This window comes from Carcharodon carcharias, chromosome 1 (assembly GCF_017639515.1).
Source record: "Carcharodon carcharias isolate sCarCar2 chromosome 1, sCarCar2.pri, whole genome shotgun sequence".
Classification (NCBI taxonomy): domain Eukaryota; kingdom Metazoa; phylum Chordata; class Chondrichthyes; order Lamniformes; family Lamnidae; genus Carcharodon; species Carcharodon carcharias.
Window position 1 is genome coordinate 68,007,382 of NC_054467.1, and position 16,058 is coordinate 68,023,439.

At 40.2% G+C, this 16,058-nt stretch overlaps 1 protein-coding gene across 2 annotated transcripts in view; it reads right to left on the reverse strand.

Annotated features, from left to right (window-relative positions):
* The window catches only part of lrba (LPS responsive beige-like anchor protein), a 917,803-nt gene that overhangs the window by 211,182 nt on the left and 690,563 nt on the right, over window positions 1-16,058 (reverse strand). For both annotated transcript variants that reach the window (XM_041200623.1, XM_041200530.1), the window contains exon 44: window positions 4,349-4,489. In XM_041200623.1, coding sequence (XP_041056557.1) covers window positions 4,349-4,489 — 141 coding nt within the window. The remainder of the gene's footprint in view (window positions 1-4,348; window positions 4,490-16,058) is intronic.

Sequence of the window (16,058 nt, forward strand, 5' to 3'; positions counted from 1 at the left end):
AAAATCAGTGACCTATCAGTGGGAGGATTCAGAAGTCAGGTTCCACAGGCACAGTACAGACATGTCCCCACAAAGAAGGGCAGTACTGCCAAATCTAGAGCATCCTAGTTATCCAGATGCATATAAGGTAAGATAAAACAGAAAGAAGAAAGCTTATGACAGTCACAGAAAACTTAATACTGTAGAAAGCCTAGAGGAGTATAGAAAGTGTAGCAGTGAAGTAACAAAGGAAATTAGGAAAGCAAAGAGAGGATAGGAAAAAATATTGGCAGGTAAAATAAAGGAAAACCCAAAGATGTTTTAGCAGTACATTAAGGGCTAGAGGGTAACTAAGAAAAGGGAAGGGCCTGAGATATACAAGGTAACTTATGCATGGATGCAGAAGATGTGAGCAGGGTTCTTAATGAGTACTTTGTCTGTCTGCACAAAGGAGAGAGATGATACAGACATTTTAGTTAAAGAGGAGGATTGTGAAATATTAGATACAATAAGCATAAGAGAGGAAGAACTGGAGGGACTGTCATCCTTGAGGGTGGATAAATCACCACAGCTGGATAGATTGTATCCCAGGTAGTTAAAGGAAGCCAGGGAGGAAACAGCGGATGCTCTGAGGATCATTTTCCAATCCTCACTAGATACAGGTGAGGTACCAGAGGACTGGAGGACTAACATTGTACCATTATTTAAAAAGGGTGCGAGCGATCTGATAAATTATAAGCCAGTCAGTCTGACTTAGGTGATGAGCAAATTATTAGAATCAATTCTGAGACACAGGATAAAATGTCACTTCGAAAGGAACGGATTAAGCAGGGATAGTCAGCATGGTTTTGTTAGGGGAAGGTCGTGTCTTACTAATTTAATCGAATTTTTTGAGGAAGTAACAAGGATTGATGAGGTTAGCGCAGTGTCTGTTGTTGACTTTGATTTTAGTAAGGCATTTGACAAGGTCCCACATGGCAGACTGGTCAGAAAAGTAAAAGCCCATGGGATACAGGGGAATGTGGCAAGTTGGATCTAAAATTGGCTTAGCAACAGGATACAAAGGGTAGTGATGGATGGTTTTGTGAATGGTAAGTAGTCTCCAGTGGCGTTCCATGGGATTCAGTGTTGGGTGGTCCCTTGTGGTATATATTAATGATTTGGACTTAAACGTGGGAGGCATGATTGGGAAATTTGCAGATGACACAAAAATTGGCCATGTAGCTGATTGTGAGGAGGACAGCTGTCCACACCAGAATGATATCAATCGTTTGGCTAAGTGGGCAGAGAAGTGGCAAATGGAATTTAATTCAGAGAAGTGTGAGGTAATGCATTTGAGGGCGGCAAACAAAGCAAGGAACACACAATAAATTGGAGAATATTGAGAGGGTTAGAGGAAATGAGAGACCTTGGAGTGCATGTCCACAGGTCCCTGAAGGTGGCAGGACAGGTGGATAAGGTGGTAAGGAAAGCATATGGAATACTTTCTTTTATTGGATGAGGTATAGTATACAAATGCAGGGATGTAATGATGGAACTGTATAAAACGCTAGTTAGGCCACATCTGGAATTTTATGTACAGTTCTGGTTGCCACATTACTTGAAGGACATAATTGCTCCAGAGAGAGTACAGAGGAGATTTACAAGAATGTTGCCAGGGCTTGAAAATTGCAGCTATGAGGAAAGATTGGATAGGCTAGGATTGTTTTCCTTAGAACAGAGGGAGCTAAGGGGATGACTTAATTGAGGTGTGCAAGATTATGAGGGACCTGGGTAGAGTAGACAGGAAAGACCCATTTCCTCTTGCGGAGAAGTCAATTACCAGGGGCACAGATTTAAGGTGATTTGGTAGAAGGATTACAGGGCACATGAGGAAATAATTCTTCACCCAGAGGGTGGTGGGTATTTGGAATTCACTGCCTGGTTTGGTGGTGGAGGCAGAAAACCTCAGCTCATTTAAAAGGTACCTGGATCTGCACCTAAAGTGCTGTAACCTGCAAGGCTCCAGGCCAGGTGCTAGAACGTGGGATTAGAATGGGCAGCCAGTTTTTTATTTTTTGGCTGGTGCAGATACGATGGGCTGAATTACCTCTTTCTGTGCCATAACTTTTCTATGTCAATTAAGGATGGGCAATAAATGCTGGCCTAGCCAGCAACACCCACATCCATGAGTGAATTTAAAAAAAAGGGTTCTATTTTTAAATGTGTCTATTTGTTGGATAAACAATATCTAATTATGTACAATTCAAAGAACTTATTCTCAATGGCAATCAGCTTAGTAAAGACTTTCTAAAAAAAATCATTTAAAAAATTTGCTCCCTCATACTTTGCACCTTCTAGATATTACTGACTTTGTCCTTATGCTGAATATTTGATTGGCAGGAACTATAAGACATCCCTGGCTATGCTATCAAAACAAAAAATGTTGGAGGTACTCAGCAGAGAAGGTAGCATCTGTAAATAAAGAAACAAAGTCTGACCTTTAGTCTGAACTGCCATTGCTAGATTTTTCTTCTGTCCAAAATATAGAATGCTCTGTTACAGCACCACTGCTTCATTTAACAGGCTGACTGAAAACTAGCAAAACCTACCCAATCCTGTCAAGGGTGGGATGGATTAGATTCAATTTCATGTCCAGACTGGTAGAATTGGTCTGGTCAATCAGTAGTGCAGCTTGGTGAAGTAAAACCAGTTTATTGCACAATTACAACCGATACAGGAAGTACAGATTTCAGAAAGCAGTAATGGGACTACAAACAAGGTAAATGTAAGAAAAAGTAGTATAATTTAAAGTGGTAAATATCTGTCTACTTAGACACTAAATGCAAATTGCTGTGTGACATAATTAGGAACTTCCATGTTAAAAATTATGCAATTCTAAAGAAATTATGAAGCATGGAAGAAGAAAAACCATTTGCTCAGCATTTGTTTTCTTCTTTTCCCATCTATTAATCCCTTCTTCATAATCACACATTCTCAGTTCTTATTTATCCATCAGTCTCATTCTATCCTTCGCTCTTATTTCCCCTTCTTTGACTCCTCTACTTTGTTCCATGACTTCCTTTCCCTCTTTTTCTCATCCCACTCACTCCTTCTTCTCTCAATCTCTCTACCACTGGCTAAGTCCCTTTTCCCACCTCTAATTATCTGTTCCCCTTTTCTACCCATCTCTTTCCTCTTCATCCCTCCACCTTCCACCATGTCTTATCCTTTCTTTTTCCTATCCCATTCTGCCTTTGCTCCCATTGACCGTGACTATCCCTTATTCCAGAGGGAGGCTGGAGCAGGGGGAAAAATCAGCTCGCATTCCCACTCCTGTTTACTGTTTTTGTATGAACATTCAGTGAGGTCAGGATCAGGCTCAGTTGTAATGCACTCCAAAATAATTATCTGAATTTAGTCTACATCTTGCTAACACTTGACGTTTAGCTTAATACATTAATGGGTGCAGGGGTGAAGTGTGAAAGGATGGCCAGTATCTATATGGGGGAGAAAGAGAATTGTAGCTGTATAAAAAAATTCTGAAAATCTAATCATTATTCTATGCTGTAATATTTGGCTTTTCAACTGTTTGAATACTATCAGTACTCAGAAAAATAGTGAAGTAAGGAATAGTGAGCAGGTACTTAAAACAATCAAGAATTATATAGTATTTAATACAATAAGTTGCAAAGACTGGAAAAATGAAATAAAAACCGAAAATGAAGATTGGAAGAGTTCTATTGAAGAAATACATACTCAAAATGTCAATAATCAGTCACTCCTCACAATAGATGCTGCCTGACCTGCTCTGTATTTCCAGCATTTTCTGCTATACATATTAAATCAATGTGTTGATGCAATAAGAATGAAATGAAGGGGTTAGATTCTTAGTAGCATTACTGAACAATAACAGGCGAGCTTATTTGCAATCATCAATGCTCAACTGCAACATAGTGTGTAAAGATACACTCTACTGCAACAGGAACTGACAGCTACTGAAGAAAGCGGCTTTTCACATTTTTCTTTCTATATGAGGCTTCACATCATCAAGAGCTTTATTAACTGTAAATTATTTTGCAGGCATACTTTATGTGCAGTGTTTTCAAATTATCACCTAATTAAGCCAAATATATTCTAAAATGAAGCTATGAAATTAAATTTTAAATTACCTTAAAATATATTCTGATTTGGAAAAAAAATTAAGTACCAGTAATTACCAGGAATTAGCCTAAATATTCCAGTTTATGTGCAGGATTTATGCCTGCTTTGTGCTGTTTTATCCAAGCTTAATCAGGTGATGATAGTGAGTGTTTTTTTTCAATGAAGGAGACATATTAATGTGCTGACTGGATGAAGCAATTTTAAATTTTACAGTCATTGTACTTACAATTCTTAACAACCATGCGAGAGTGAAGCTACTGGTCGAATAATGAGTCCCATAGTGGAAAGCAGGAACTTGATCATCTTCCCAGCTTTCATGGCGCTCCGAAAAGAAGGCTGCTCTTTTTGGGTTAAGGGCTCCAATAGGCTAAAGGAAAGATCAAAAAAATTGGCTTCAAAAGAAAATTAAAAATACAAAGATTATGCCTATAAATGTCTTGCTGCTTAGGTTTTGATAACCTAATGTGGATAAATGTTTTGAACTAAAGATTACCCATGGTCAAATTACGCTGGTTTTAAGCATCACTCTACTGGGAATCATGTAAACTAAATGCGCAATTTGAAAATGTTTTTGCATATAAAGAAATCTGCAGTCGTAGGAAATGTTTGCATGTAACAAGCACCTAGGTTCTGATCACTGAGGCACAAGTGAAACATTTAAATCCTGGAAACAGAACATAGAAGGGTCAGGAGTCTGATTCCTAGTTTCAAAAGAGTAAGTTATGGGAAAGGTTCGAAAACCTCAAGTGGTTTTGCCTTAAAAGGTGGTGAATACAAAGATATCCAGGATATTAAGTGGAATAAAAAACATGAATGTATAGCATTTAAACCATGACCACTGAGCAAATTAGCAAAAGGAAGCTCAGGACTAACGAGAGGTGGTATTTCTTCACATGGAGAGTAGCTGGAATTCCGTGTAGGCTAATGGAAACAAAAACTCTGGAATCATTCCAGAGGCATTTGGATGCTATGGTACGGGGTGGTGGAAGAAACAATGATACACTTACCTACATCATTTTTTTAAAAAAAATTTAGCTTTCCAGCATTTTATTATTGTCACTTGCAATGATACAGCTGTTGATCTGTCAGAAATTAGGTTTTGTCCTAACAGGGTTGCCAAGTTAAATTTTCTAAAACATTAGTCAATCTCTCATGGCATTGCTGACATACAAAATGTAAGAAATTGCCTTTCTATTAGTTCTCCTTTTTTGGCTTAGTAATTCATGCAAGATAAGAACATAAGAACTAGGAGCAGGAGTAGGCAATTCAGCCCCTCGAGCCTGCCCTGCCATTCAATACAATCATGGCTGATCTAATTTCGGCCTCCACTCCAATTTCCAGCCCTCTCCCCATAACCTTCAACCCATTACTAATTAAAAATCTGTCTATCTCCTCCTTAAATTTATTCAGCGTCCCGGCATCCACTGCACTCTCAGGTAGTGAATTGAGCAGATTCACGGCCCTTTGAGAAAAGTAATTCCTCCTCATCTCTGATTTAAATCTACCACCCCTTAGCTTAAAACTATGGCCTCTTGTTCTAGAATGCCCCACAGGGGGAAACATCCACTCCATGTCTACTTTGTCTATCCCCTTTAGCATCTAGTGAACCTCCTCTGAATGCCCTCCGAAGCAATTACATCCTTCCTCAAGTAAGGGGACCAAAACTGTGCACAGTACTCCAGGTGCAGTCTCACCAATGCCTCGTACAGTTATAACATCGCTTCCCTATTTTTATACTCTATTCCTTTAGCAATAAATGCCAAAATTCCATTTGCCTGCCTTATTATAAGATGGTAAGTGATGAGGCGTAAGGTGCTCCTGTCATTGGGCCTTGGGCCTCATTTCCATTGAGCCTATGTGTTATGGACAACTGCAAGAATCTCACCGGTGAAGTGCAATCAATGATCAGGCAGCTGAAGATGTCACAGTGGCCCTTGGATGAGGTGAAAAGGGATGCAGGCAAAGGGAAAAGAGAACAATTGGTTTGGGAGGTTGCGGTGGCCAAGGTAGACTGGTGATAATCAGGGATAATGGGGTTAAGAGCAGGTTTACATGATTTGAAAATAGGTGTCATGAGGAGCACTTAATTTGTTGCATGTAGCGCATTAAGGACTGCTTGCTAGGCCAGGTGTACACTTTGTTTTTCTGAATGCAGTCAATAAGGGCACAAGCTGCCTCGGCAGCTTCTCACTCAGTTTCTTTCCTTTCCTCCTTGTTTCTACCTCTCTCTAAAGTTTTCTTCCATCAGAGACAGGAGACAGACTCAAAGTTCCAACAGGCTTACTCTGAGAAATCACTGTAATCATAAAACTCCTTTTGGGGAGTCTGGTGAACATAGAAATACTTGGTCAAATTACAAACTAGGAAATCACTTGCAACACCATCCCAGACAGAATATCTATTCCCACCTCCAATGTCTATATAAAAAAAATTGGAGGAATATTTATGAGAGCTAGGGAACAGCCTTAGCCCATCCTCTCCCTCATCTCAATCCCAGTGTCTCATAAAAATAAAGGAAACAGCAACTGTAATTTCTTGCCCACATAACAAGTGATGAAGCCACAACTTCTGAATTAAGGTGGAGATCTGGAATCTCTCAGGTGAAGCATTTTTTAAAAAAAATTAATATATTACTAGTCATAATATACTATAATAATAAAAATGTAATCATACAAGAATAGCACATCAATGGGTAGGCATCACTTCTAGAATGTCACAGTTTGCTGCAGATTTAAAGCACTTGTAGAATGCTAGCTGCTTTGGCAAATTTTGCTGTCCAAACAATTAAACTCAGAGGGCAGGACTTTTCAGATGGTGAGACTTCTCACCCTACCATCTGAAGAATTGGCATGGAATGTATCCCCACTGACCCCAGCAGCCCTGCAGCCATATAGTGCTCCGAGGAGCGTTAATTGGCTGGAGACAGGGCTTCCCCCTGGTCCCTGTCACTCGGACGGAAGGCCCACCTCAGAGAGCTGTCAGCCAATCATATTGTAGTGCCAGCAGCATCAGGGATTACAATGGCCAAGACTGGGTAACAAGAAGTCCTGATTCCAACTCCCAGAGTCCAGGATCAGGTTAGTGCAAGGGTCTCAGGGCAGGGAGGGGAGGTGAGGCCCAGATAGGGTTAAGGAGAGAGGGAATGGAGGTCCTGATGGAGAAGCCAGGGAGGGGAGGGAGCACCTCCTAGGGAGGGGGCGGGGCCAGGGTTTGGCATTCAACGTGGAAAGGGGACGCCTTCAGGGAGGCATGCCCCCACTTCTCTCCCAATTCCCGCCCAAGGATCCAGCAGGATGACCTGCCAGCATCACCCCTCCACCCCTAAACTCCTCCCGCCAATTTCAAAATTGTGGCTCCACGGAAAGCAGCATTAAGTGCCAATAATGGGCCACTTAAAGGTCTTAATTCCAACGAGGGCCCTCACCCATCGCCTGCAAAATTGCAGACAAGTTGTGGGTCAGCAGGAGGGTAGTGGGAAGTTCACCTGGGGAATTTGACGGATTTCCTTGACTGTAAATTTCTGCTCCGAGTGACTGTGTTTATGGCATTAATGCCATTTGGTTATAAACACACACCTTAGCAGCAAAATGCTACATACATACAACAACAACTTGTATTACCTTTACTACAATTAAAAAGTACCAAAGTGCTTTACAGCAGCATTATAAAGCAAAATCTAACACCAAGCTACATAAGGAGATATAAGATCAGATGCCCAAAAGCTTGTTCAAAAGGGTAAACTTTAGGAGTTTATAAGGAGGAAAGGGAAGTCCAAAGCTGGACAGGTTTAAGCAGAAAATTCGAGCTTGCAGTCTTGGCAGCTAAAGAAATGGCAACCAATGGTGGTGCAATTAAAATTTGGGATGGTCAGGTGACCAGAATTAAAGGAGTGCAGTTAACTCAGATGGTTGAGGAGTTGGAGGAGTTTTCAGAGGTGAGGCCATGGTCAATTTGAAAACAAAGGTGAGAATTTTAAAACTGAGACGTTGATTCACTGGGTTAGCAGAGGGGTAATTGGCAAATGGGACTTGGTGAGAGTTAGGACAAGGGCACAAACATAGTGCATTAAATGCCATAATGCCCCTGAGCTTAATAATATCAATCACATTTATAGTGAATGACAGCATAGGAAACCTACTAAAATATAAACATTTTATTCATGCATGTAATTCATTCCCTTCTATCAAAGCATCCTCTGCAAATGTCTGTGTAAAATACTTATATTGAAGAAAAAGACAGTAATTTTCAGTGCATGAAGCAGCTCTCTGTAAACAAGAGGTCCAGGAACCATATCTGCAGGATCCTAATTCACTTCCTACAAACAAAGCCAGGGTTCTGATCTTCAATCTGTAGAGCAATTAGTTTTGAATGAACTCAAAATGTTCACTTACCTGCCATGCCCAGTAAAGGCTTGTCCTATTCATAAACTTCTAAAACGTGAACAGTACTGAGTGTGGAATAATCTGGAATTGACTTTTCTTTTAAAAATGGACTTTAAAATGCTGCAAAAGATGGCTGCTGAGGGTCATCCGGCTTGGTCTGCAGATTCAAAACTGCTACACTGTTTCAAAAGCACACTTTCCACACTAAGGAGATGTCACTAGCCACTTCCCAAGACCATCCAAAAAGTCGTTCTGAAAGCAAGGCAGCTTTCTCCCCACCCCCCACCACCTCACCACACATGGTGAATGTTGCAAACAATAACCCAGGCTGTGGCTAATCAAGTTAAGCCCAACACTGTATAAAGGGGACTGTGAGAAGCCACATGGCAAGGCAGACATATTGGTCTCCCTATTTAATCTTTAAGTACTGTCTGCAGCAAGACACAGCAGCGCCAAAAAAGGCAGCAATGCCAGTGCCTTAAAAACTGGAAACTAACATCATCAGGTCTCCAAGCCTGTTCCTTTTCGATTCCACCAATACAGCAAATCAACGTCCTGATAATGAAACTACAAGTGATTAACCTCGTGACCTGCAGAAAGTCCATTTCTTCAAGAGAATCCTGCAATGACTCTGGTATATGACTTTGGCTATTAAATACACCTAGATTACATTTCAGGAGTGAAAACCTCTCATCAGGCCTGCCATGCATGTTTTCTAAGACAAGCCAATCAAATGAATTACAAACTATTCTTTTGTTTATAACTTGTAAAAGTGCACTATTCTCTTTAACTATACTGTACTGGAGTGTATGTGTGTGTCACTGGGTGAGTGAGTAATGTAACATTAGATTTTGGGGGTGAATGTGTCAATAATAATCCCCTTTATATAAACCCATGAAAAGTTTGCTGCTGATTATTCAAATTGTCCACACACTCAGTGGTTAAGAAACACAAACATCTTCCTTTTCAAAAAAAGTCATACTGATTACGGATAGTAGGAAAGGGAATAGGGGTTTCAGTAGTTCTTTCTTACCCTGTCCATAACATACCAATCAACCTTAAAAAGTTCATCTGCACTTTAACAGCAAATAATATATTGGACGAATTTTACAGGGCCTTTGGGAACGGGCTGGGAGGTGGGATGGCTGGCTAAATTATGTGGGAAGGTGTGCCTGATGATTTCCTGCCAACATGCCATTTTACTGAAGGTGAGAAAGGTGGCAGATGGCCCGCCTGCCCGTTCAGAGCCCAATTGGGACATTTGGTAGCCAATTAAGGGCCTCTTGCCACCTCTGCTGTCATTCTACAGGCAGCAGTAAGGGAACCTCTGTCATGTGGGGAGACCTTACAGCCTTCAGTGGGCTCTGGGGCCCCTCCTTTTTGAGCAGTTTTTGGCTCACAATGTGGCCCTCCAGTGGCAAAAGCCACCTCATGGCATCAGTGCTGTCTGTCCTCAGTGACATCCCCATACCCCATTTATCTGGCTTTGAGGTTGTCTCCTTTCTCTATCTCCATCGCATCTGTTCTGACAATATCTGTTGTTAGTTATGATTCACCTACATTTACACAATCTCTAGAGCTATCTTTTGTTTCTTTACTTGTTCCATTACCATCTCATTCTGAATTGCACCATCATCCCTTTGTCATTTAATCTCCTGCCTTCCATTCATCACAGACTCTTCCTTGATTGTTTGTTCACCTCCTCCCCCGCTTTTCCTGCCTCTGAACTTCCTTAAAACCTGTTTCATTTCTAACCTTTTCCAGTTCCAACAAAAGGTCATCAACCTGAAATGTTAGTTGTTTCTCTCTCCACAGATGCTGCCAGACCTGCTGAGTATTTCCAACAATTTCTTCAGATCTCCAGCATCCACAGTATTTTGCCTTTGCATTGGTGATGTGACGGTTATGCAAATATTTACAGGGTCAGTGAATTTTAAATTAATTGTCTTGAGGTTTACTCCACTGATATCAAAGTCAATCCATAGAAATGTTACTACATTTTATTGAGGTCAATAAAATAGATTATTTACTTTGCAAAATATCATTTGTTTTAATATTGACTACAAAAGCATTAATGAGAAAATCAGCTATAAAAACGCTGCTTGCAATGCAGGTTATTATTTTATTTTTATTACAATTGACTACGACAAATCAGGTCTATGGGCTCCTTAACGGTTCGGAGAGCCCTTCCCAAGATCTAACCCCCTCAGGTTTCCATCTCCCCCAGCCTTTTCTGCCACCACCCCTCACCAGGGCCTGCCAGCTTGACACATGGGCGGCCCCTGACTCACCTGTGGGCTAGATCCAGCATAGCTCACCTCCCCTTAGCCTCGCTGGAATAATGGTAGTGGCCACTGCACCTGGTGGTGCAGCCAGTACTGGAGAGCTGCCGGCCTCCGATTGGCCAACAGCTCTCCAAGGTGGGACTTCTTGGTAACGAGGGGCAGAAATCTCACCTCACCTTTCTTAATTGGTAACCGGGTGCATAATGACAGCAGGGTGGCTGTGGTTCTGTTGGGTGTGCTCCCATCTGACATTTTAGCCGGGGGAGTAGGGGGGAGCAGCAGGGGCTGGGAGGCCCCCAAAATCCCACCCTATGTTTCTGAGGCAAAACGTACAAATTACAAAATCACATCAGTAACAACACTCCATTAATAAACAGCTTCTACAAAAAGGCAATTACTAAGAGATGTGTTCATATTCTGACAAACCCTTCTATTTTCATAAACAGTAAATAAACCTTGAACCTATTTTTAATGAATGACACTCATTTTATAAAATATCAACACTACAGATTTTTGGAGTGTTTAAGTTTAGTTAGCTAATTGATTTCATGGCTGCACTTAAGGTTTTGCAAAGTAATTCAAATACTTGTTTGAAATTTATTTATCGTTCTCCAAAAACACAGTGGTCCAAAGGCTGTGTGGTACTGCCCATGCAAACAGGTTAGCCCAAGATTTGATCACTGGTGTTGAATTAGTTGATCTGAACCAAGGAAATAGCAGAATGCTACAACTAGGTTTAGTGCCCTAAGCCAGATTGGAGACAAGTGTCAAGGTTTTCCTCTCTTGATCGCAATCCAGTGATACCATATTAGAATGTGTCCATACTTGCACTGGATCAGATGAACCACTGTTCCTCATGATTCAGTGCCTGCCTACATTCACTGTCTAAGCTCATGAATGAAGAACAATCATTTAGATAAGGCACTAGAGGGCTACACATGGAATTAGGCACTGTACTGCAGGCAATCCTTTAAGCAGAGAAGACAGAGAAAAGTCTAATGGAGACATTATTTATATCCATGGAGTAACAAAATGAAGACCAATTGACAACACTGCATAGAAGCAGAAATAGAAAAATTGAAAGCGGATGCAAAGCTGTTTTCTAGATGTAGCTGATTTTTGGCTCAAAGCAATAGGACAATGGGAACAGCTTTAGGAATAGAAATCTTCACCTGTATTTTTCCCCAGTCAAATTTCCAGGTTTTAAGTAATTATGGTTAACAGTACTTCTGATTTTTTAAACCAGAAAATTGTTAGACTTCTTAAATTACAAAGTCTTCTCTATCTCACAATTTTTATAAGCGTCACGAGGGTCAATCCTATATGCCTCTTCCAAGCTGCACATGAGAACACATCTGCTATGGTCTGTTGCAATTTCTTTCATCTCTCCTCCAGCACACCATCAGAATGTAAGTTGTATAGGTGATCATTATATTTTCATTTACAGACTTCATGGTTTCTGACAGCCAGCCATGGGCTTCCACGTTCCCTCACTGAAGATTCAACTGCCCGTGGCTTTTTTTCTTCTCCTAGACTTTGTCTCAGTTATATTGTCCTTAATATGCCTTATATGGATATACTTCATTGTTCATTATTTATAGCAAAATCATTAATCCATGCATAAAGAATGCATTTATAATTTTGCTGGGAATCAAACTAGCAGAAATCTTGTGAGTGAGATTTAGTTTGCACCAACTATTACATATCTGTAGACCAGATTTTCCTTCATAGTGCTCTAGTTTCTAGTGCCCTTCATTTTATTTAGATGCTGTACTGATCCTTCACCCAGCTGGCTAAGACCAGAACTCCAAACCTGGCCAGCAATGAGACTCTCATCAATCAGGGCCTTTGGTGGGTTAACTGGCAGTTGGTATACAACAGGTTTGAAAAACACACTACTTAGATAGATTCCTGTTAGTCATAGCATGGTCAGAATAAAATCAATAAATTTATCAAGATTGAATGTTAAATCACAATTTTTAAAAGGCCTATAAAATTGTGCTCAATTTTAATAGGAACACCAGCTTTACTTCAAGAGGCCGCTAACCTACCTTACCTAAATGCAGCAGCAGTATGTCTTTTCTACTCAGTGAACAACTTCTTTGGTTTACTGGAAAGACACATTTTCCTAGATTACCAAGCAGCTAAACACTGACAACTATAATCATAGAGACAGCTAAGAAATGCTGCCTTCCAGCACAATGTAACACCAGTTCTCTCAGTCCTATGAGACAAGTATCCTGAAGAGGTAATGACAGTTTGCTCCAAGATTGGCAATTTGGTCCTAGAAATATTTTGTTTGCACCTTAATCTAACCCAACACAACTGAAAGATTACTTCAATTTAAATCATTTCAGGCATCCTTTTATGAATATACACAGATTTTATATAATCTGATTATGTACCACGGTAAGTGCATATCAATTCAATTGATTTGGAAAGTGCAACTGAATTTCAATTGGATCAATTTGAATTAGTCTATTCCTTAAGAATATACATCTAAAACTAATTTAGATTGATTTTAGTTCATTTTTAAAATGCAAGTGTGCACAAATCTGTGGAGACAACATGCTTTATGGGAACTAAATATACTACATTTTTTTTACTACTGAAGAAGGATAATGTAATTTAAAAATTAAGCATGTGGTGCAGCATTCTCATTGCATCTTAAATTGTATTTATTTACAAGCAAATTAAAGAAGCATATTTAGATACCAAGTGGGAGCACAGTCTGGAGCATTTTGAGTTCTGGGCTGACATTGATGCACTGTCGGCTTATTCAGTGAAGTAACAGAGGGAATACACACATTGAATTATACATTACAAGTTTGCACTGATTTATTGCAGTAATAACATCCACCTCATTAAAAAAAATCCACTTTGCTGCAGTGAGAGCAATACATATTGTTTACTGCAATAAATTAATTGCAGTGCATGAAGAACCTTGTGGAAACCCTCTAACAATACATCTGTAATGACAGTGCTATACATCACAGGTTCCACAGCAGGTTTATGACAAATGAAGACAGGGTACAGTATTCAGAGAATACATTTCTTAAAAATATGGCCATTATCTCCTGACTACTGGTCAGACAGTGTCTTGACTCGTATATAGGTTACAGTTCCATGTCACCACTGAAAGATCTATTTGCAGAAGGCAGTAAGATATTGCTGGGTTTGTCCTTTATTCCTCCACACAAACACTATTAAATTCATATGTCTTATATTGTTAAACAAAGTCATTTCCACAAAGGACAAAATGTACAATTGTAAACTAACTTGGGAAAATTTTATCAGAACTGAGCAGTGGTGCAATCACAAGCATGGTTATTCTCATCTACTAAGTATTCCTGTATTGCAATTTAGTAAGAATGTGAGGTGATGTAATGATCTTACGCTTTTTAAAAACAAAAATATGTTAAAAAGTTTAAACCGTGACCGATTTAACATCTACTGCAGAATAAAACACATGGTAACATACGGCATTCTATTGAGGCAGTTACAACAATAACTACATTTGCATAGTCTTTAACATAGTAAAATGTCCTAAGGCCCAAACAGGACTGTTATCAAACATAATTTGCCACCGAGCAACAGAGGAGAAATTAGGACAAATAACCAAAAGGTAGTGGAAGAGGTAGGTTTTCAGGAGTATCCTAAAGAAAGAGAGAACAATACAGAGGCTGAGGAATTCCAGAGCTTAGGGCCTAGGCTGCTGAAGGAATGGCTGCTAATGGTGGAGAAATTGAAGTCTGGGATATGCAAAAGCTCAGAACTGCAGCTCTGCAGAGATCTCAAAGGCTTTTGGAGCTGAAGGAGGTTACAGAGATAGGGAGGGGTGAGGCCACGGAGGGATTTTAAAGCAAGATTGAGAATCTTAAAATTCAGGCATTACTGGGCAGGGTATCAATGTTCATCAGTCAGCACAGGGGTGATCGCTGGACAGAACCTGATGCAAGTTGGGATAACGGCATCTGAGTTTTAGATGAGCTCAAGTTTACGGAGTTTGAGTACAGGCATAGTCAAGAGGTAATAAAGGCATGGATGAGTGTGTCAGCAGCAGATGAAGTGACATCAAGGTGGAGTTGGGTGATGTTATGGAGGTGGAAGTAGACGGTGTTTTTTATGGTGCTGAAATGTGGTATGAAGGTGTCAAATACAACCAATGGGTTGCGAATAGTCTGGTTCAGTCACTGATCATTGGCAGAGTGATTGATGGAGTTTTTGGCAGAGATTAAAGGCAATGTACACGCTACCTTTCCAATCTTCCATCTGTGCTTTTTTTAATTACAAAGTCCTCCTTGCCAAAAATTAAAATAACAACAAAGTTTTCTTTCCCTTTGCCTCCAAATGTCAAACGTATTCTTGAATTGAATCAGCCTATGTGCATTTTCCAGCAAGAGTCATTAAACAGGAGATATGGGAGCTTTAGGAACACAAGGAAGCACAGGGGAAGACTCTGGAAGCCTGCTGGCCAGTCCCAGATCTAGAACCTGCAGACACCTGCTTCTTCAAATAGCCTTCCAGTTTTGTGTTGTGCATTTACAGTATGGACCTGTTGGACATAATGGCCTATTTTAGTGCTGTGAAATCCATGTAGCTCTACATAATTTCCCCATTGGTTTTCACACAGTCTGCCTTCACTTCCTTACTGGATGGTCCTTTCCTCTCAGCCATCCCCTCTGCATAAAGTATCTAAATCTAAACTGACTGAGTAACTCCCCTGGCTCTAGAGATTGCGGCTCCCCTCAAATATTAATTTATGAATTTAAGAATCTTGAATGATATCTCCTCCTGAACTATCTTTTCTCTAGGATATGTGTCCATGTTTTTCAGTTTCTCCTCATAGCTCAGATGCTTTAATCATCAGTTTTTCTTGATCCATTTCTTCACTACCTTCAATGCCCAAATATCCCTACTATATAGCGACATAGCTCATTATGATTTGTGCTCTATCCCTCTGGCTATATAGCCCAAGATCCAGCTGGCTTTCCTCATTGTTGCTGTATACTGCTCTGATGGTTTCAGTGAGTTATTCAGCAACACACTCAGATCCCTCCTCTGTGTCCCGAAGCCTTGAGCCACTTAGTTTATATTCCCATTGACCGTTTTTTCAACAGTCTTAACACTCTGAATTTGCCCATGTTGAATGCCATTTGTTACTGATCAGGTCACCTTCACAACTATTCATATCCTTTTGTACTTGTCTTGCTTCTTGTCTATGTTTTGAAGCCTCTCCATATCTGGTTTTATCTGCAGCCTGAGGCAA